Source organism: Petromyzon marinus, chromosome 3 (assembly GCF_048934315.1).
Source record: "Petromyzon marinus isolate PM22_M1 ecotype Great Lakes invasive population chromosome 3, UKy_Petmar_22M1.pri1.0, whole genome shotgun sequence".
Lineage (NCBI taxonomy): Eukaryota > Metazoa > Chordata > Hyperoartia > Petromyzontiformes > Petromyzontidae > Petromyzon > Petromyzon marinus.
This window is the reverse complement of record NC_133669.1, coordinates 20,049,766-20,071,179: the sequence shown is the minus strand read 5'-3', so window position 1 is coordinate 20,071,179 and position 21,414 is coordinate 20,049,766. Positions and strand designations below refer to the sequence as shown.

Here is a 21,414-nt window from a genome sequence, read left to right as displayed (position 1 = left end):
GTAGTGTGTAAGAGTGTGTGTAGTAGTGTGTAGTGTAAGAGTGTGTAGTAGTGTGTGTGTAAGATAGTGTGTAGTGTAAGAATGTGTAATAGTGTAAGAGTGTGTAAGATAGTGTGTGTAGTAGTGTGTATGAGTGCGTGTATTAGTGTAAGAGTGTGTGTAAGAATGTGTAAGTGTGTAGTGTAGTAGTGTGTAAGATAGTGTGTAGTGTAAGAGTGTGTAAGAGAGTGTAGTTTAAGAGTGTGTAATAGTGTGTAGTGTAAGATAGTGTGTAGTGTAAGAGTGTGTGTAGTGTAGTAGTGTGTATGGTGAGTGCGTGGTTCATTGCTGAGTCATCAGGGCAGCCGCCTCATCTCGGCCTCAACAACCACCGCCGTCGCGCCCGGAGTGCATGCGGTCACTCTCCCTCTCTCTCCCTCTCTACACATCCCTCCCACGGCTTTATTTGTTTGTTATTGATGTTGTCCGCTCCTGTGTTTGCATCCGTTTTTGTTTATTTGTTTTAGTTTTCTAGCACAGGCTACGCGCCGCGGCCTCTCGTTTTCCCGCCTTTTTGCCGCCGCTATCGCCGCCGGCGCTCGGCGGCGCTGAGGGGAATTTGGTGTTTTTATTAAATATATATATTTTTTACCTTCACAAAAAAAGAGAATCTTACGCGGGGCGGGGTTTGTTATTGTTGTAGACATTGGAATGGCGCCGTATTTAGGTGTTTTGTTGTAGCGGTTTTAGTTTGTTGTTGATGATGACGACGGTGGTGCAGAGTGAAACCTTCATCCCTTGGCGTCACGAGGTGAGTGAGGGGCGGCGGTGGTGGGGGGGTCGCCGCCGCGATATCGTACGATATCGTGACGATACGATATCGTGACGATATCGTACGATATTATAACGATATCACACGATATCGCGACGATATCGTCACGATATTGCGATGATATCGCGACGATATCGCGACGATATCGTACGATATAGTGACGATATCGTGACGATATTTATGATTTATCCGCGATAATCGAACAAATTTTTCTTCTTACAGTTGTGTTTATAAAGTGCTTTTGTGTACTGCTGTCGTGTGGGAGTTAAGTCCTTTAGCTTTTGACGTAACGGTGTGAGCGTGCAGCGATACCGCGATATATCGATGTATCGATGTATCGATATATCGATATATCGAACGATATGTTTGCACATCACGTGACGCAATTGTTTTACATAACAAAAAACCCACAATTGAATCATCTGCGAGGTATTTATTGTTTTACATTTCTGTTGTCATTTTGGGTGACCCAGTTCGGCGAATATATATACGAGGTATCTTACGATATATACGAGGAATCTTACGATAATCGTCAGATTTGGGCAAGATATCGCCATATCGCAACATATACAACTCGGAACATCTACGTCGACCAAAAGAAAAAATACAAATTAATGCTGTAAATAAATACACGTGTATTGCTCATTAAATTAGGACGGGTAAATTGCCGGCACATTACGCAATTTTACAAGTTATAATAATCATCGCAGATTGTCAAGTTGCAATAGTGAGAGAAACTTTGGGCAGGCTGATGTTAAACTACTATTTAATAACGTTTACGAAGTCATTGTAATTGGTACTCGATGTACATGAAAGCACGCGAGGCTATAGAACTTCCCCATTCGTGTACGCGCCGTGCACACGTAAAGGGACTCCGATATCGTGATAATCGCCGTATCGTGAAATTTATATCGTATCGTGAAACACGATATCGCGGCAACCCCGATCATTTAGGGGTCGGTGTGTGGGGGGATTGTGTGTGGGATGTGCGTTGGGTTTGTGTGGGGCATGCATGGTGTGTGTGTGGTGTGTGTGGGGCATGCATGGTGTGTGGTGTGTGTGGAGCATGCATGGTGTGTGTGTGTGGTGTGTGTGTGGGGCATGCATGGTGTGTGTGGTGTGTGTGTGTGTGGGGCATGCATGGTGTGTGTGTGTGATGTGTATGGGGCATGCATGGTGTGTGTGTGTGTGGTGTGTGTGGAGCATGCATGGTGTGTGTGTGTGGTGTGTGTGGAGCATGCATGCTGTGTGTGTGTGGTGTGTGTGTGTGGGGCATGCATGCTGTGTGTGTGTGTGGGGCATGCATGGTGTGTGTGTGTGGTGTGTGTGGGGCATGCATGCTGTGTGTGTGTGTGTGGGGCATGCATGGTGTGTGTGTGTGGTGTGTGTGTGTGGTGTGTGTGTGGGGCATGCATGGTGTGTGTGGTGTGTGTGGGGCATGCATGGTGTGTGTGGTGTGTGTGTGGGGCATGCATGGTGTGTGTGTGGTGTGTGTGTGGAGCATGCATGGTGTGTGTGGGGTGTGTGTGTGTGTGGGGCATGCATGGTGTGTGTGTGTGATGTGTATGGAGCATGCATGGTGTGTGTGTGTGTGGTGTGTGGAGCATGCATGGTGTGTGTGTGTGGTGTGTGTGGGGCATGCATGGTGTGTGTGGTGTGTGTGGGGCATGCATGGTGTGTGTGTGGGGCATGCATGGTGTGTGTGTGGTGTGTGTCGAGCATGCATGGTGTGTGTGTGGTGTGTGTGTGGAGCATGCATGGTGTGTGTGTGATGTGTGTGTGGGGCATGCATGGTGTGTGTGTGTGGTGTGTGTGGGTCATGCATGGTGTGTGTGTGTGGTGTGTGTGTGGAGCATGCATGGTGTGTGTGTGATGTGTGTGTGGGGCATGCATGGTGTGTGTGTGTGGTGTGTGTGGGTCATGCATGGTGTGTGTGTGTGGTGTGTGTGTGGAGCATGCATGGTGTGTGTGCTGTGTGTGTGGGGCATGCATGGTGTGTGGTGTGTGTGTGTGGGGCATGCATGGTGCGTGTGTGTGTGTGTGTGGAGCATGCATGGTGTGTGTGTGTGGTGTGTGTGGGGCATGCATGGTGTGTGTGGTGTGTGTGTGGGGCATGCATGGTGTGTGTGTGGTGTGTGTGGGGCATGCATGGTGCGTGTGTGTGGTGTGTGTGGGGCATGCATGGTGCGTGTGTGGTGTGTGTGGGGCATGCATGGTGTGTGTGTGTGGTGTGTGTGGGGCATGTATGCTGTGTGTGGTGTGTGTGGGGCATGCATGGTGTGTGTGTGGGGCATGCATGGTGTGTGTGGTGTGTGTGGGGCATGCATTGTGTGTGTGTTTTGGGTGTGTTTGAGGCTGCATGGTGTGTGTGTGTGGTGTGTTTGGGGCATGCATGTGTGTGTGTGGGGCATGCATGCATGGTGTGTGTGTGGGGCATGCATGTGTGTGTGTGATGCATGCATGGTGTGTGTGTGGTGTGTGTGGGGCATGCATGGTGTGTGTGTGTTTTGGGTGTGTTTGAAGCTGCATGGTGTGTGTGTGTGGTGTGTGTTGGGATAGTGTATTGTGTTTATATATATTGAGGGTATATGTGGAGGTGTGCGTGTGAAGTTGAGGGGATGGGTGTGGGTGGGGTGAAGTGTGTATGTATTATGTGTGTCTTTGGTGTGCATGATATGTGCGTGGGCAAGGTAAGCAGTATGGGGTGTGATACACCATGTATGGGTGTGTGACTCACGTTTAGTGTCTTGTGTGAATGTGGTGTCTTACAGCTGTCAGTAGGACATGTTAATGTACCATGTTTATTGTTTACGCTCTATATTATGATAAATTGCGTGTCTATAGCACAGCGTGCCTGCATACAGTATCGCTGTGCCTGTGTATAACTGTGTATAATAACTGTGTGTAGACAGTTCATGTGCAGCCTTGCAATTGCTTACTCATGCCACTGCTGGTGGAAGGGGTCTGCACTAGAGTGAGCTCTGGAGAGTCTTTGGCCTACTCTTCCACGTTGAGCAAAACGTATTGGAGGAGGTGGGCCTACCCACACTTTAGATTGAAAACGAATTTCTTCACAACAGCTTTGTGTCTTTAGTTTGTCGTCCTTACCCCGCACCTCCCATTAGCACGGTTGGCTACGTACGGTGCGAAATAATTTCAACATACATATACGTACATACCACACCCGACCTGCCAACCAATAAAGTTTGATGTCCCCCTTCATCGAGACCTACCGTCTTGGCAGAGGTCGTGGTGGGAAGAGGAGGAGGAGGATCGGAATTTCAGAAACCTCCATTGTTTCAGTTGTCGTTCTGGGAGATTACCTGTGCATACTATGTAACATCGTCTTTTTACCGCAGGTGCCACGTCCTTGGTCCCCACCTGTGTGAGCGTATGTACGTTGAACTTCTTTCCCATCGTACGTAGCCAACCTTGCTAATCAGCAGTGCGGTGGAAGGACAAGAGTTGAAACACAAAAAGCAGTTCTACCTGTGGTACAAAGGCGATGTTACAGAGTTGGCGAGTACGTACACGTGCTGGTGAACTTGGTGCAGTGTTGCTGTGAGTCACGTGCCACGCCATGTGCTCCTGGTTTCTCTGTTCTGGCCTTAAACGATCGCACATTTCTCACTGACGCAATGTTGTCTGTGTGCGTGAAACTGCGTGCGCTGACCATACATGCACAATCACATGATGCGCGTGCATGCATAGCCTACTCAACGTTTCGTATGCACACATGCATAGGTATTGTAGCACGTATGTGTGTGTTCATGTATGCATGAATGTTGTACAGATGAGGAGCGGTGGCGCAGTGGTTAGCGTGCTGCACTACGAACCCGGCGACCCGAGTTGGATTCCCGCTCACGGCCAACATCAGTGACGATTATCTGAACCGGTCCTGGGCCTCCCCTAGGTCGACTCAGCGTCAATGAGTACCTGGTGCGGTGTGTAGTGGACATCGCCACTAGGGAGACAAAGGCGGCCGGGCGTGGTGCTGGCCACCCACCCTCTCGTGTGCCGTGCCGGCCTTCATAGGTGCTCGCTAACAGCACTTGCCCCTACAGTCTTTGTAGGCTATACGGGGATCTTTGTCTCGTTCACGTATGCTGGAATGTTGTACAGGTATATAATGTGTATGTGTTTTTGCGTATGTTATGCTATGGTGTTCATGGGTGAGTGAGTGATAGTGCAGTACAGAAAAGGTGACAATACCACTCGATATCACACCACCACACTCAGTCACACCACTGTGATGCGTTGGTGTTTTCGAGCTAGCGTCTGATGGTGTGACACTGAGTACTAGGACGTTGAGCATCATCTCAATCCCTCCCATCTCCACTTCCCGTGTGATGAAGCAACATCGTCATTTCAACATCATTGATCACACCAGCCTTGCCCCCCCCCCCGTGTCAACCACAGCTACAGCTGCCTCACTCACCACTTTCCATTTGGAAGTACCGCAGGAGATATTGCTCCACTTTGCATTTAAAACAAATATTCCTCCGTCACCATTCTTACACAGAAACTTACAGTACGTTGTCAATCCACTGCTGGATGAAAGGACCCCGCACAACGTGCCGTCGTGTCGGTTATGGAGGTCGTGCGGCCGTCCTTCACGACGTTGGTCAGTGCGAGGATTTCGGTGAAGGCGGCCAGCCCTTGGACCGGTTCAAGTGACCACTTGGCACTTGGCGTCAATCTCGGAGGGCCGGGGAGTCGAACTCGGCCCGTCGGTTTCGGAGCGCCGTTTGATAACTCTTTCTCATTCGCTGATGCCTTAAATAATTCGGTTGAAACCAAAATAAATAAAATTGGCATGTGTAAACTCCACATCCAGCTGTTTTGCACTTGAATTGGATGCCCTCTTTAAAGAAGTTGCGGTATAAATTTTGTCGCTGGTCTTTTCGAATTTCCGAGCCCCGTTTTTCACGGGGATACTTGCTAGGTACTTAGTCGAGGAAAAAAAACCCCCAAAGCGGAAACCCCTCAACAGCCGTAAGAATCTCCACTCGCTCCCAACGCCACCGCCAAAACATTCGCCAGTCTGTCTCGTCTGCCAGTGCCATGTGCTTTTGGCGAGCGTGCGAGCGTGTGTGTACGCGGAATGGTGGGAAGCGTTAGTGTAGCGGTTAGCGCGCTACGCTATGAACCTGGCCACCTGAGTTCGATTTCCACTCACGGCCAACACCAGTGGCGATTATCTGAACCGGTACTGGGCCTCTCCTAGGTTGACTCAGCCTCAAATGAGTACCCGTTGCGGTGTGTTAAATATGACCGCTGGGGAGTCGGGAGGTGGCCCGGCCGGGCGTGGTGCTGGTCACACCGCCCTCATAGGTGTGCCGTGCCGATGGCCTTCGTGAGTTCTCGGTAAGAGCGCTGGCCCCAACAACCCGCGTAGGCTACACAGGGGGGGTGGATCTTTGTCTCTGGGTGCGAGTGCTGCGAGTACGTGATGGGCTGGGGGTGGCGGTTTGGTGTGCACGGTCGGTTGGCCATTGTGGATGTAGTTCCTCAAAGGCGGGCGGGCGGGCGGGCAGACAAGTGGGTAGGTGGGTGGGTGAGTTCGTAGGCCTGTGGGTGGGCGGGCGGGCGGGTAGGTGGGCCGGCAGGCAAACTGGCCGGGGAGTTCGGTGGGAGTCCCTCTTATCAGCTCAGATGTAATTCTTGTGTATTTATTTTCCCTGTTGCGGCCGTTGCTCTGGCCCCAATGTCCAGCACTTCACCTTGCACCCCCTCCCCGCCACCGCCCCCCCCCTCCCATTGCTGCGTGTGGGAGGGGCTGTTTATTCATTAATCACAACAGTGGCTATCCCACGTGTCATCGTGGTTCTCACTGGGTCGTGTGTGTCTGTGTGCTAGAGGGTTAGAGGTTAGTTTCCCTCACCAAAGTTCTGGGTCATGTGCGTGTATGTGCTAGAGGATTAGGATATCTCGTAGGTGCTTGCTAACAGCACTTGCCTCAACAGTCTGTTAAGGCTACACGGGGGGTCTTTGTACTGGGTCGTGTGTGCGTGCGTGTGTGCGTGCGTGCACCACGGCAGTGCGATTTGCTCGGGTTCCGTGCGTCAATATTCCACAGTTTCACGGGATGAAGTGGCCACGTGGAGGGCTTGGTAAAAGCAGGGCTGCTGCTCTCTCCAGCTTTCCAGCAAAAACCTCACGGAAGTGGCTTTGCGTTTTGATTTCCCCTTTTGCGAACGTCGCTCAGAAAATTCCCCCTCAGCCTCAGCTCCGGCCATTGAGGTGTACGCTCGCGCGCACAGGTGCGTGCACACCTGTGCGCGCGAGCACAGGTGTGTGCAGTGGGGAGCACTAGTGTGGTGGTTAGCGCGCTTCGTTACAAACCAGGCGACCCGAGTTTGACTCTCTCCCACTGCACCATACCGGTAACTGTCTGAATCGGTAATGGGCCACCCTTGGGTGGACTCGGCCATAAATGGGTACCTGGTGCCGTGTTTAAACATCAGCACTGGCGAGGCGAATGCGGCCGGGCGTGGTGCTGGCCACCCACTTCCCTCATGTGCCGTGCCGGCCTTAATCGGCTCTCGCTTACGGAACTTGTCCCAACCGCCTGTGCAGGCTACACGGGGGGGATCTTTGCTATTGTTTGTACGTGTGCATGTGCGCGCGTGTGACACGCGTTGTTGTCGTCTTCTCCCGTCCGAAGGCCTTGGTCTGGTTCTCTGAGCCTCGGGCATTTCCGCCGAGACCCAGCGACAAGCGTTTGCGGCAGGAAGCGTGCCTTCCTGATGCTGATGCTGCTGTGTAATGGGGAAGCTTTCCACACAGGAGAATTATTTGCAGCGCACAGCGCTGGGGAATCACTTGCAGCATGCAGCAGCGGCAAATGAGTGCACCGGTGTTACACCGTTTGTCCCTCTCCTCTTTTGTGTCGACTAGAAATAGAGAATAATTTTCAGCATTTGGCATTAAATATAATGTGTATATAGCAGTGTTTACCAATTGGTTCTCCCTTCTTGTAGCGAACAGAAATAGAGTATCAATTTCCAGCGTGCAACACAAGGGAATCAATTGGAGCATGCAGCAGCAACAAATGTGTACACTCACGTTGACCATCCGTCATCTTTCGTGTGGAACACAAATGGAGATTCATCATTTGCGGTGTGCTGCACGAGCGGATCATTTGCAGCATGCAGCAATGGTAAGAACAAACGCGTGTTTGACCCCCGGTCCCTCTCCCCTTGTCCTCCCGCCCCATCCCGACCTTTCTCTCTCTTCTCGACCCGCAGTGAGGCCTTCTCTGCACTGCCAGTCTTCGTGGCATGACGACAAACAGCAATAGCAGCAAGGTGAACAAGGCTCTCAAGGTGAGCCAGCCAGCGGGTTCGAGTGTGAGCGAGTGTGCGGGATGAGAGTGCGTGATGGGTGTGCAAGGCTGTGTGCGCGAGAGAGGAGTGCAGGAGGAGCGAGTGAGAGAGGGGGTGCGAGTGCAAGCGACAGTGGGAGTGCGAAAGAGAGTGTTAAGAGAAGTGTGGGAGTGCAAGCGACAGTGGGAGTGCGAACGAGAGTGCAAGCGACAGTGGGAGTGCGAGGGAAAGAGAGTGTAAGAGAAGTGTGGGAGTGCAAGCGACAGTGGGAGTGCGAAAGAGAGTGCAAGCGAGAGTGGGAGTGCGAGGGAGAGAGAGCGAGAGAAGTGTGGGAGTGCAAGCGACAGTGGGAGTGCGAGGGTGTGCGGGCGTCCGCTCCCTCACGTCTACGTACGAGGACGGTTGCGTCGAGGTTGCCCGGTGTTGCGCGTTCGCTCGTCAGAGCCCTAGCCCAGGGCAAATGTTCTCGGGAGTCGCTTCGCTCCTGCGGCGCGAGACTTGTTGCTCTTCGCGAGAGGTGGCGCGTGGCTCGGGGGCCCGCCCCGGTGTTGTCGTGCGGCTGCCCGCACGACGGCTGTTCACCGCTGGCTTCGCGTGCAGGGTTTTATTTCGCGCGAGGTCGCTCGCAGTTCTTGCCGCGAGTGATTGGGTTGCGTGAAGTTGCTCGCGGTTGGGTCTGGGTCACTTCTGGGCTTCCCACGAGCGCGTGTGGTTGCGCGCGGTTGTCGATGGCCGCGCTTGGTTGCTCACTGGGGGGCAGGTTTGCTGACCTCTCGCGGTTGTTCCCCCGTCCTTTCGAGGTCGCTCGCAGTTCCCCCCCCCCCCCCGTGGCCATTAACGGACGCACGCGATTGCCGGACAGCTTCTCAACGCGTCGCTCACTATACCTATTTCCTTGAGGTTGCCCGCGGTTGTTGCTTGCGGTTGCTCCCCTACGGCGTGCCGCCCTCTCTTCTCCCGTGCGCCGCGCGCGTGTGCGCCCGTGTTTACGTCTTCGTGGCACGTGCTTTGCCCCCCCCCCCCCCGCCGCTCGTGCGAGTGTTTTTCTCGCGCCCCGTGCCAAACACGTGTGAGCGTGCGTAATGGTTAGTGCGCCATGCCACAAGCCCGTTGACCCGAGTTCGATTCCCGCTCGTAGTCAAACACAAGTGACGGTTATCTGAACCGGTCCTGGGCCCTCCCCTAGATCGACTCGGCCTCAAATGAGTACCTGGTGCGGTGTGTAAACATCGCCACTGGGGGAGACAAAGGCGGCCGGGCGTGGTGCTGGCCGCCCACCCCCATCGTGTGCCGTGTCAGCCTTCATTGGTGCTGTTCGCTAGCAACACTTGCCCCAACAGTCTTTTATGGTTATACGGGGGATCTTTGTCGTTGTGTGCGTGCTGGAGGGAAGGAGGGAGGGAGTGAGTGAGAAGGGAGGGAGACCTCTACCCAGGAAACTGTGGCTGTGATGCTATTTCTGGATGTGACGTATCGACCCCCCAATGCCAAAGAAGAGCACGCTGCTTTTTCCCCAATAAAATGATGTCACGTGTTTGTGTGTATATATACGCGCGTGTTTATAGACATCTGTGTGTGTGTGTGCGATTGTTATTCAAATAGTGGGGAAGCGGTCGGCGCAGGAGTTTGCACGCTGCGCAACAAACCCGGCGACCTGAGTTCGATTCTCGCTCGTGGCCAACTTCGTGGACAGATATCTGAACCGGTCCTGAGCAGTCTACCCCTCGGTCGACTGAGCATTAAATTAAATGAGCACAGCACTTGCCCCAACAGTCTGTTAGGGCGATATGGGGGATCTTTGTCTTTTTTTGTGTGTGTGTGTGTGTACGGAACGGTGGACGAGCGGGTACCGAGGTAGTTATTGCACTGCTCTGCGAACCCGGCCACCCTCGTTCGGTTCCAACTCACGGCCAACATTGGTGACGAATTGCAGAAGCTGTCCCGGGTCTCCCCTAGGTTGACTTGGCCTCAAATGAGTACCTGGCGAAGTGTGTAGACGTCAGTATTGGGGAGACAGGCGACTGGGTGGTTGGGTATGGTGGGCTACGTCACATGCCCTTGTGCAACGTGCCGACCTTAATTGGTCCTAGCTGACATCACTTACGCCAACAGTCTGTATGGGTCCATGTGTTTTTTATATATATGTATACGTGTGTGATTGTGGAATGGTTCATTCCTCCACCAATTGGATAATTTCCACGATTTTGGGGTCACACTTTGATTCGGCGGTCGACTTGGCCTGTCTCGTTTGCGTTGTTTTCCGTTTGTTCCCTCGCGCTTTGCGCAGCTGTGTACAAGCGCGGTCACGCTCGCGTGAGAGCGACCAGGACTACGAAGCACAGTGTCACCAAGCCATCGCGTTTGCTCAGACAATTCACGTGACATTGCCTACTCGCTAATCACCTGCTTTCAACTGTCAACGTCATCATCGTCGTAAATCATCATTGGCCGTGGTCAATGCACTTCTGGATGAAGGCCTCCCCCAGGCCGTCGCCACTGCCAGCACCGCTTGTGATCCTGTGATGCGATAATCCACCCGGCACCTGTTGCACGCGAACTAATTTTGTCGCTCCATCTCCTCCTCGGTGCGCGGTCCGTTCCTCGGCTTGCCACTCTTTTTTGGCCGTTGGGCCTCGCCCGCTGTCCAAGCCCACTTTCAGTTTGATGAGGTCACGAACCTGTGTTCCTCTTTCCGTCTCTCGGTGCAAGCTTGCCGCTCCCCACGCTTCTTGGCGCACTCTTCAGTCGTCGTTTCCGTATTCTTCACCAACGGTCACGCTTAACAACGCGTGATAATTCCATTTGATATAGCATCGTTCATGCTAATTGCATCCCGCGACGCTGTACGATGACTATATACTTACATAGCCAACCATACTGATCGGAGTTGCAGGGGAAGGACAATAAACTATGGGTCTCTGAGTGAGTCTATGGGTCTCTGTGTAGTGAGTTTATTGGTCTCTGTGTGAGTGTATGTACGTTGAATTTCTTTCTCGCCGTACGTAGCCAACTGTGCTAATTAGAGGTGCGAAATATATTCGCAGCTACCGAGCGAATGAAAGCCGTCAGAAATGAAAGGTGAATTAAACGAATCAAAGAAATGGCACCAAAGCAAAAGGCTCAAACAACAAAAAAAGAATCCAGTCTTGCTTCGGAAATGAGATTATTTGTTTTGTTTATTTGTTGTTAACAATCACGATTAAATGACTTTGCCTGGGAAAGCGAAACCAGGGGGTCGGCAACTACAGCAACAAGAAGAGCCGTTTTTTTTTAATTCGGTAAAAAAAACCTCAATATTTCAAGAGCCGCACAATGTCAGGTGGTGAATACGAGACAGTGGGTCCTGAATAAATAACGTCACGAAGCGGTTCCTTAAAGAGCCGCAGGTTGACAACCTTATTCAGGAGGGTCCTGGTTTCGAATGTCTGGCCAATACGGCTACTAATGCTTGTTTACTAAAACTGGTAAGGCCCACTGAGCTGCGTAGCTCTTTTTCAGAAGCGACCTTGCCACAAGTGATAGCCCAACGAAGTGGCTTATCAAGTGGAAATGTATAGCGGCCAAATGCCCGTAAACGCACGTTGATTCTAAATGTGGAGAGAAAACCGGAGGACCCGGAGAGAGAAATCCACGCCACCGTGGGGAGAGTGACGCATGCCCCAAATATACAGACGTCAGGGTCGGGACCGAACCCACGACCTGAATACCAGGCGAGGTAGTTAACTTCTCGCCACTGTGGTGCGTGCCAGAGGAAACCGAAGTGCCTGGACGAAAACCCCGTGCGACGCGAGGTGACGGGCATTCAGACTCCGCCAAAGTAACGAAGTGCATTATTAACCCAGGAAAAGGCTTGCTGAATCCACGGGTATTTTTTTCAGGAGGGATCCCATCGCATTGTCGATGTTTGACATAAACCATCAAGCGGACTCCGGTCATCCTCGCAGCGGCAACGGCTTTATAGCTGGCCATCGTCTGCAACGCTCTCCCGTCCGATATTAGGAAGCCACTGGAGCTTTGCGCTGTTAAATCATCATCTAGATTGAAAGGTAAATTCTTTGGAACCGCTTTTTGTGTTTGGTTGTCCTTCCCCCGCACCTCCGATTTTATCATGGTTGGCTACGTGCGGTGCGAAAGAAGAGCAACTTGCATTACGTGACATCCATTGGCCCACTGTAAAATGAGAGTTGGGCTGAGTGTGGTAGGAAACTGGAGAACCCGGAGAAAACCAACTTTGAGTACGAGAGGTTAGTAACACGAATGTCCGCACAAAATGGGTTGACGAACCTAGTTTAACACGTAGGCTTTCGCGACCAATATTCATAATAAAGGTTTTTGGGTTAGATCGCGTTATTTATAAATGTGTCATAACCCTCTAATTACTAATCTACAACTCATTACTAATCATAACCATTGATTGATTACCAATCGATTATATAATTACAATACCCCCCCTCCGCCTCAAATCATTGCACCTGAATGAGTTAAATGATGACGTCACCCTGCTGCTCTATTTAAGACCGGGAGCAAGTGAGGGCTTTACCATTCTTGCGAATTGCCCGATGATGCTGGATGTAATTACCAGCGAAACGTCGTACTAAAATTTTAAATGATGTTGATTCACTCTTCAACACACCGGTGGGCTAAAGTAGTGAACTATTTGTCCTTTGTAAACGTGACACATTTTTTACTGTTTGGCCGTGTCGGGTGGTGGAGGGTTACGACACATTTATAAATTGACGAACCTAGTTTGGGAGTCAGTAATCAGCCAACTGCGTTGCACCTGTGTGTAACTTACTTGCCGTGCTGCGTTATGTAGGAGTTATCTAATTTCCCAGTGGGTGGGCGGGGGGTAAGGATACACAGAAGGTTCTATCTTTGTGTGATCCATTAACCCTGACGCTCGTATTGACAGAATGTTGGTTCATCATGGCCGGCACTCATGGTGGCAATCAAACGTACGTTGGGATGTGTGTCTGTGTACGCGCGTCCGTGCGTGTATGTGTTGTATATGTAGGTGGGTGTGCCGTGCCGGCCTTCATAGGTACTCGCTAACAGCACTTGCCCTAACAGTCTGTTAAAAGCTATAAAGGAGAATCTTTGTATTTTATTGTAGGTACTCGCTAACAGCACTTGCCCTACCAGTCTGTTGAGGCTATGGGCGGGTCGGGGGGTCTTTGTACGTGTTGTTGAATGGGTACCTGGTGTGGTTGTGTAAAACATCAGCACTGGCGGTCGGGCGTGGTATCGGCCACACCACCCCACACGTGCACCGTGCCGGCGTTCGTAGGTACTCGCTAACAGCACTTGACCCCAACAGTCTGGTAAAGGCTACACAGGGGATGTTTGTGTCTGTGTGCGCACGTGTAAATCTGCGTCTGTGTGTTCTCATACAGTATTTATAATCGTGCGAGAGGTGCTGCATCAGCATTTGCTTTGTCAACACGAGAGAGAGTGAGCGAGCAAGTGAGAGCGAGCCAGGGAGCTGAGGGAGAGATGAGAGATGGGCGGGAGGAGAGGCAAGAGAGCTGTAAATATTGCTTGTGAAGCACTACTACAGATGTCGGTAGGGCCGCGATGAATGCTGTCCGTTCCTCATGCCCTGCTTGCATGTATACTGTGTGTGTGTCTGTGTGGATGTGGTACACGTGCGCCTGCATGTGTGTGTGTGTGCACGTGCGTGAGCGGAAGTGTAGCGGTCAGCGTCACTGCGCTGCGAACCCGCGGTGCCGAGTTCAATTCCCGGTCCTGGGCCTGCCCCAAGGTCGACTCGGCCTCAAATGAGTACTAGGTGCGGTGTGTAAACAACAGCGCTGGGGCACAAAGGTGGCGGGATGTGGTGTTTGCCAAGCCATTGTGCTGGCCTCATAGGTGCTCGCTAACAGCACTTGCCCCAAGAGTCTGTGTAGGCTACACAGGGGATCTTTGTGTTTTAGTGAGTGTGTGTGTGTGTGTACCTAGGCTGGCACAAGTGTCGTGGTGACGTCAACGTACCATCTCGGCATCTACGTACACGTGGGTATGTAGATACATAGTATGTCTACACTAGTATGTCTACACTAGGGTGTGTGTGTATATATGTGCATGCCTGTATGTGTATTTGTGGGTCTCTATTTGTAATTGTCTGTGTGCTTGTGTGTACGTGTGTATATGCATCTGTCTGAGTTACAAGCATGTAACCCGCTCGCGGCCAACACCAGTGACGATTATCTGAACTGGTCCTGGGCCTCCCCTAGGTCGACTCGGCCTCAAATGAGTACCTACTTCGGTGTGCCTTCATAGGTGCTCGCTAACAGCACTTGCTCAAACAGTCTGCTAAGGCTATACGGGGGATATTTAACTTTGTGTGTCTGCACGTGTGTGAGTGTGTGTTGAGATCTCTCCCTCTCGGGGTGAGACTGCTGGAGTCAGCACTCCCGGCCATGCTGAGCCAGCAAGATCCCACAGCACTCGCCCCATCAGCACAATTCTCCTCTCACCATCGCCACTACCATCACCGCTACCATCGCAGCTGTTACCGTCACTGCCATCACCACTACCATCACCACGACCATCTCAATTGATGCCGTCACTGCCATCACCACTACCATTACAGCCATCACCGTGACCATTGCAGCCATCACCGTGACCATTGCAGCTATTGCCGTCACCGCCAACACCACTACCATCACCACGACCATCTCAATTGTTACCGCCATCACCAATACCATCACAGCCATCACCACGACCATCGCAGCTATTACCATCACCACCATCACAGCCATCACCACGACCATCTCAGTTGTTACCATCACCACTACCATCACCACTACAATCACTACCATCACCGCCATCACCACTATCATCATCATTACCACTATCACCATAACCCTACCATCATCACCATCACTAACATCACCACCATCATCACAGCAACCATCAACACCAGCATCACCATTACAGCTATCGCAACCATCATCGCCCTCACCACCATCACAGCCTTCACTGTCATCTTCACCGCCACAACTAATCACGACCATCACCACCATCACGACCATCACAGCTCTCACCATCATCACCACCAATGCCTGTGGTGATGGGTGTCCGTACATGCATATCGCTGTAGGTGTTTATGCGTGTGTTTGTGCGCGTGCGTGAATACGTTTGTGAATAATGTGTGTGTACACATGCACTGTCCGCATCAGATGAGAGCTGTGCGTACGTGCGCTTGTACGCGTGCGTGTGTACACGTGTGTGTCTAGGTCGACTCGGCCTTAAACTAGTACCTAGTGCTGTCTGTAAACATCGCCACGGGGGAGACAAAGGCAGCCTGGCACGGTGCTGGCCTCCGACCCCCTCGTGTACCGTTGCTGGCTGTCAGAGGTGCTCGCCAACAGCACTTGCCCCAACAGTCTGTAAAGGCTACACGTGGGGATCTTTGTCTTTGTTTCTGATCACGGTTGTGCGTTCGTGTGTTCTGATCAAGTGCACGTATGTTGGTGACCCTGAGCCAACGGTTTTAAATTCCACATTACCACGGTCAGGGGCAGTACATCCATATCATTACTGTTTCAATAGGCAGCTGTACCGTGCGGCGTGTGTGTGGGCTGGTCTGTGATGCCCCAGCCTGTGATGCTATTTCTCTATATTTAGGCCCTGACCTCTGGGCTTGCATCTGTCGCCAGGCAACAGCTGATGCAGCGAAATTTGCAATGTCGGCTGTCTCCCCTGACGACCGTCGCCCGCGGCGACCGATACCCGCGGCAAATGCCAGCCGCGCCGTTGGCAACCTGTTTGCCATCGCCGTTGGTTGCCGACCCGTTAACCCTTGGCGTCGGTTGCTTAACAACTGTCACATTCCTGTCGGCGGCACCGGTAACCGGGGGGGGGAAGTCGTTGCTGTGATGGGGGTTACCATAGCAACCGTCGCTGGGACGACGGTTGCCGATGGAGACCGTTACTAGGGCGGAGATTACCATGCATGCCGGCGTAAGGGTCGATGTAATCACCGAGGAGAGGCACGCTGAGTTTCCAGGCTCTTTTTCAAGAGGGTCCTGCTACTCAATTGGGGATGTTCAATCATCCCCAATTGAGGAGCGACCCCCCACTCGTACGGGAGCGTAACAGCTAAAGCTCGGCACAGGTGGACGCAATAATCCTTTGCTCGAGTACAACATCTCCTGGCCACCGCGCAGCCAGAGCCTACAGCACCTGGGTATTCCCAGGAGGCCAAGCGTCACTGAGTGGTGAACGGCGGCTGTTGTTGTGGTTGTGGTTGTTGCTGTGCGTGCGTGAATTTGGAACTAAACGTGCCTTCCCTCAATGTTTGGGAATTTGTTCGTGCCCTTGTGTGCGAGTTAGAATGTGTCGCGTATGGATTTGAGTGTACGTACGTGTGTGTCGTCTGTGAGGCTGCGCTACAAACACGGCGACCCAAGTTTGATTCCAGCTCGCGGCCAACAACAGCAGTGACAATTATCTGAACCGGTCCTGGGGCTCCCCGAGGTCGACTTAGCCTCAAATGAGTACCTGATGCACTGCGGAGGCAAAGGGCAGCTGGCCGTGGTGTTATCTACACAACCTCCTCGTGCACCGTGCCGGCCTTCATGGGCGCTACTCACTAACAGTACTTGCCTCAAAAGTTTGTTTAAGGCTACACGGGGGATCTTTGTCTTTGTTCATCCACCACACTGGAGGTCACCACTCCTCACTCTTTTTCTTCCCTCACACTGCTCTGCTAATTCTATAATTCCCTCCTCCCGATGTCACTCTTGCTTAACGCCTTCGATATAATTGTGCTAGTGCATGGGACCTTCTTTTCCCCATCATCAAAAATGATGGGAAAAATAAGAATGGGTTTTTACCCTTGTTGACAATAAAACAGGTGTCAAGATGTCCCAGCACCAAAGAGACACCATTTGCAAGGCATCAAGTCTGCACTAACCATTGCCTTTGTGCTGTTCGCCCGTTGGCATTCTCTCTGGTCTAACACTGGTGAGAGAAGGCCATAAAGAAGACTGTCTCTGGAGCAGGCCAATCAGTGTCAAAGGCAATGCACATATATCAGATCTATGTTTTTTTTTGCATGTTTTGCCACAAGTATTTGTGGTTAATGCAGACTTGATGCCTTGCAAAATGTATCTATGTGGTGTTTGAACATCTTAACGCCTCCCTTTTTTATTGTCAGAAAGGGTAAAACCTATCCCTATTTTTGATAATAGTCTGTTGCTGGCCCCTTGATGTTTTGGGCCTCCTTTCGCACAATACGTAGCCAACCGTGCTAATCGGAGACGCTAATCGGTGGTCTAGGAAATACGTGCAGGGTGGCTGAAAAGTCAGGACACATGGGGTTATTGTTATAGAGGGTGGCCAAAAGTCAGGACATGTAGGGTTATTATTGTACAAATTGGCCCACAGATCAGCACACATAGGGTTGTCATTATACAACCCTCTATGTCCTGACCTTTGGGCCACCCAGTATAATAACAACCCTGTGTGCTGATCTTTGGGCCACCCTGTATAATAATAATAACCCTATCTGTCCTGGCTTTTGGGCCACCCTGTATACCAGTTCTGAATTAATTTAATTGTTTTACTCTGAGGTAATTTTAAGAATTGTCAATAAATGTTGTAACTGTGTTAAATTTCAACAGCTGTGAATTCTACTGTAGACGTACAGTGAGGGATAAAAAGTATTTGATCCCCTGCTGATTTTGTACGTTTGCCCACTGACAAAGAAATGATCAGTCTATAATTTTAATGGTAGGTTTATTTGAACAGTGAGAGACAGAATAACAACAGGGAAATCCAGAAAAACGCATGTCAAAAATGTTATAAATTGATTTGCATTTTAATGAGGGAAATAAGTATTTGACCCCCTCTCAATCAGAAAGATTTCTGGCTCCCAGGTGTCTTTTATACAGGTAACGGGCTGAGATTAGGAGCACACTCTTAAAGGGAGTGCTCCTAATCTCAGCTTGTTACCTGTATAAAAGACACCTGTCCACAGAAGCAATCAATCAATCAGATTCCAAACTCTCCACCATGGCCAAGACCAAAGAGCTCTCCAAGGATGTCAGGGACAAGATTGTAGACCTACACAAGGCTGGAATGGGCTACAAGACCATTGCTAAGCAAGGATGGGTATTCCAGCATGACAATGACCCAAAACACACGGCCAAGGCAACAAAGGAGTGGCTCAAGAAGAATCACATTAAGGTCCTGGAGTGGCCTAGCCAGTCTCCAGACCTTTATCCCATAGAAAATTTGTGGAGGGAGCTGAAGGTTCGAGTTGCCAAACGTCAGCCTCGAAAGCTTAATGACTTGGAGAAGATCTGCAAAGAGGAGTGGGACAAAATCCCTCCTGAGATGTGTGCAAACCTGGTGGCCAACTACAAGAAACGTCTGACCTCTGTGATTGCCAACAAGGGTTTTGCCACCAAGTACTAAGTCATATTTTGCAGAGGGGTCAAATACTTATTTCCCTCATTAAAATGCAAATCAATTTATAACATTTTTGACATGCGTTTTTCTGGATTTATTGTTGTTATTCTGTCTCTCACTGTTCAAATAAACCTACCATTAAAATTATAGACTGATAATTTCTTTGTCAGTGGGCAAACGTACAAAATTAGCAGGGGATCAGATACTTTTTTCCCTCACTGTAGGTGTTTGGCAAAGTGTTTTATACGTAACTTTATGAATAATAATAATAATCCTCGTCATTATTTGTTGACACCTAGTTGAGTGGCATCGAGTTTGTGTTGTGAATTTATCCGTGTGGATTTTCTCCGGCACATAAATGTGCGTGCGTGCATGGGTGCGCGCGTGGCTGTAGATGAATTGATTTACGTGCGCCTCTTCGTTCAGAATTAAACGCGAGTAGCGTGAATGTATGTATGTTGAACTTCTTTCACACCACCGTACGTAGCTAACCGTGCTAATCGGAGGTGCGGAGGAAGGACAACAAACTAAACACAAACATCGGGTCAAAATAAACATTTTTTCTAACTCGATGATTTAAAAGTGCATAGCTCCAGTGGCTTCCTAACATCAGAAGGAAGAGTGCATCTGAAAGCGCCGGGCGACGCGGTGACCATCTTTGTTCGATGGCCCAGCCAAAAGCCGCAGCTGCGAGGATGACCGGAGTGCGCTTGGTGGTACGCGTTCCATGGTCTAAACCAGCAGTGATGGGCAACCCCAGACTGTAATCGGTGGGCCGCGTGAGCGGCCATCCTTCACCTCGGTGGGCCGCAAGCCTGACACCGTGCTCGTGCACTAATCATGACCCCACGTGCCACCCTCGAGACACCCTTTTAGACCGGGACACCGCGAGGGCCTCCACGGGACGCGCGAGGCCCGTGGGGGATGCAGGTTGCGCACCACTGAGCTACAGCCTCACCTGGAGTCCCGCACCTCCGATTAGCACGGTTGGCTACGCACGGCGCGAAAGGAGTTCAACGTACGTACGCACAACATCGAGACGACTTAGGCCGGGACACCGCAAGGGGCGCCAAGGGATGCATGCGGCCTGCGCGTCGCAGGTTGCCCACCCACCACTGGTCTCAAGAGAGGAGGCGGTCGGGGGGGGGGGAACTGAGAAACTCCACACGTTGGGTGTCGATAACGCCACGGCGCTTGAAAGGACAAGCATCTCGTAATGCGACGCAGCGTCGTAGAGTAATCGCGATGATAATAACAATCAAATAATAATCAAACATTCTAGATTTGAAGCTTTCGTGACTGCAAGGATTCATACTCTTTGGTTTTTTCGGAAAAATCACGTAGGTAAAAAATAAAATTAAAATAATTGAAAACTACTCAATTAAATCACGACGTTTCGGAGGCAACACAAGCTTCCTTTTTTACACCTGATGAAGGAAGCTGGTGTTGCCTCCGAAACGTCGTTATTTAATTTTTTTTTTTACCTACGTGACTTTATCGAAAAAACCAAAGAGTAATAATCAAACAATCCCGGTTTAAACGACGTGCTTTTCAGACACTTTGGAGATGCGGGGTTCATCCTCGGGAGAATCGTGAAGTGTCTTTATCTTTATTAATTGGGCACAGCACGTCAACTGATTATGAGTATAATTCGGACGGGAATAATTTGTACGAATTATTTCGATCAGGGAAGAAGCCTCTCGTGAAATACCACGGACACGGATGGGGCGTTCGGTTACGCGCGCAAGTGTGCGCCCGTGTAAACGCATCAGCTAATTTCACAATGTAAGCCATATATTCAAAGACTGTAGATAATTATTACCCTAACAGTAACACCCCCCTGTGGGTGTGTATTCGGGTGATTGTGAAACTTTGTGCCGGTTGCCTAATTTGTGGAACTGCCTGTGTGCGCGCGCGCGCGCGATTCCGCATGCCGACGTGAAGGAAGCCGGTGAGGGTGTGTGAACGTGTCCGTGTGTGCGAGACCGTGTCTGCGCGGCCGTACGTACGTGCGCACGCGCTCGCGAGTGTGCTCGTGCGTACACGTGCACGCACGTCTGCGAGCGTGTGTGGTCTTGCGCGTTTTAAGCGGTCAAGGCCTCCTCCAGTGTCGCGGCCTCTCGTTATTTGAGTTTGCGGATTGTGCGGGTTGCGCCGTGTGGGTGCGCGCGTGTGCACGTGCGTCCGCGCGTGTGTGGCCGCGTGGCTGCGCGTGCGTTTGCGCGTGCGGCGTGGCTGTGCGCCCGTGGCTGTGTGCGCGTTTGCACGTGCGTGCGTGCGTGCGCGCGCGTGCGTCTGTCTGTCTGCGTGTGCGTGGGACCACCGCACCACATTTAGCCTGCATGCTGCAGCCTGAGATCACAGGCTGCGTGAGAGGTATTGGGGATAGGGAGGAGTGGGGGGGGGGTGAGAGCTAGCGAGGAGGGGAGAATTTGGGCTGAGGTGGCTTGGCGTTTGGAAAATTCCATTCACCGGCCAAGGTGTGTGCCCGAGTGTAATGACTGTTGGTGTGGTGGGAGTTGGTTCGTGTACACGCGTGAGTCAGTGAATGTTATTCTTGTGATCGCGTGCACGCGCGTGTACATGCGTTCGGAGTCACTGAGTCGTATAATTATTATTGTTGTGAGGGTTTGTGTGAGCCCCAAGTCGGTGGTGTGTTATTATGATTGTGTTGGTGTAAGTGTGTGTGATGTTGGTGTGTGTTTGTAAGGGGTGTTATTATTGGGGGGTTTTGTATTGTGTTGTGATTGTGAGTCACGTGTGAGTGTGTATAAGTGTATATTTGTGAGTGCTGTGTGTGTGTTATAGTGCGAGGGAATGTGCAAGCGAGTGTGCCAGAGCATGTTTGGGTACGTT

General features: G+C 51.2%; 1 protein-coding gene across 3 annotated transcripts in view; it reads left to right on the top strand.

Annotated features, from left to right (window-relative positions):
* Positions 1-21,414, top strand: part of LOC116958264 (uncharacterized) — a 40,767-nt gene that overhangs the window by 7,319 nt on the left and 12,034 nt on the right. The window contains exons 2-3 of one of the 3 annotated variants that reach the window (XM_076052388.1): positions 187-790; positions 8,062-8,139. In XM_076052388.1, coding sequence (XP_075908503.1) covers positions 8,095-8,139 — 45 coding nt within the window. In that variant the 5' untranslated portion in view covers positions 187-790; positions 8,062-8,094. Of the gene's footprint in view, positions 1-186; positions 791-6,420; positions 7,974-8,061; positions 8,140-21,414 lie in introns of those variants that run through there. The other 2 variants (XM_076052393.1, XM_076052397.1) reach the window with 2 other exon arrangements.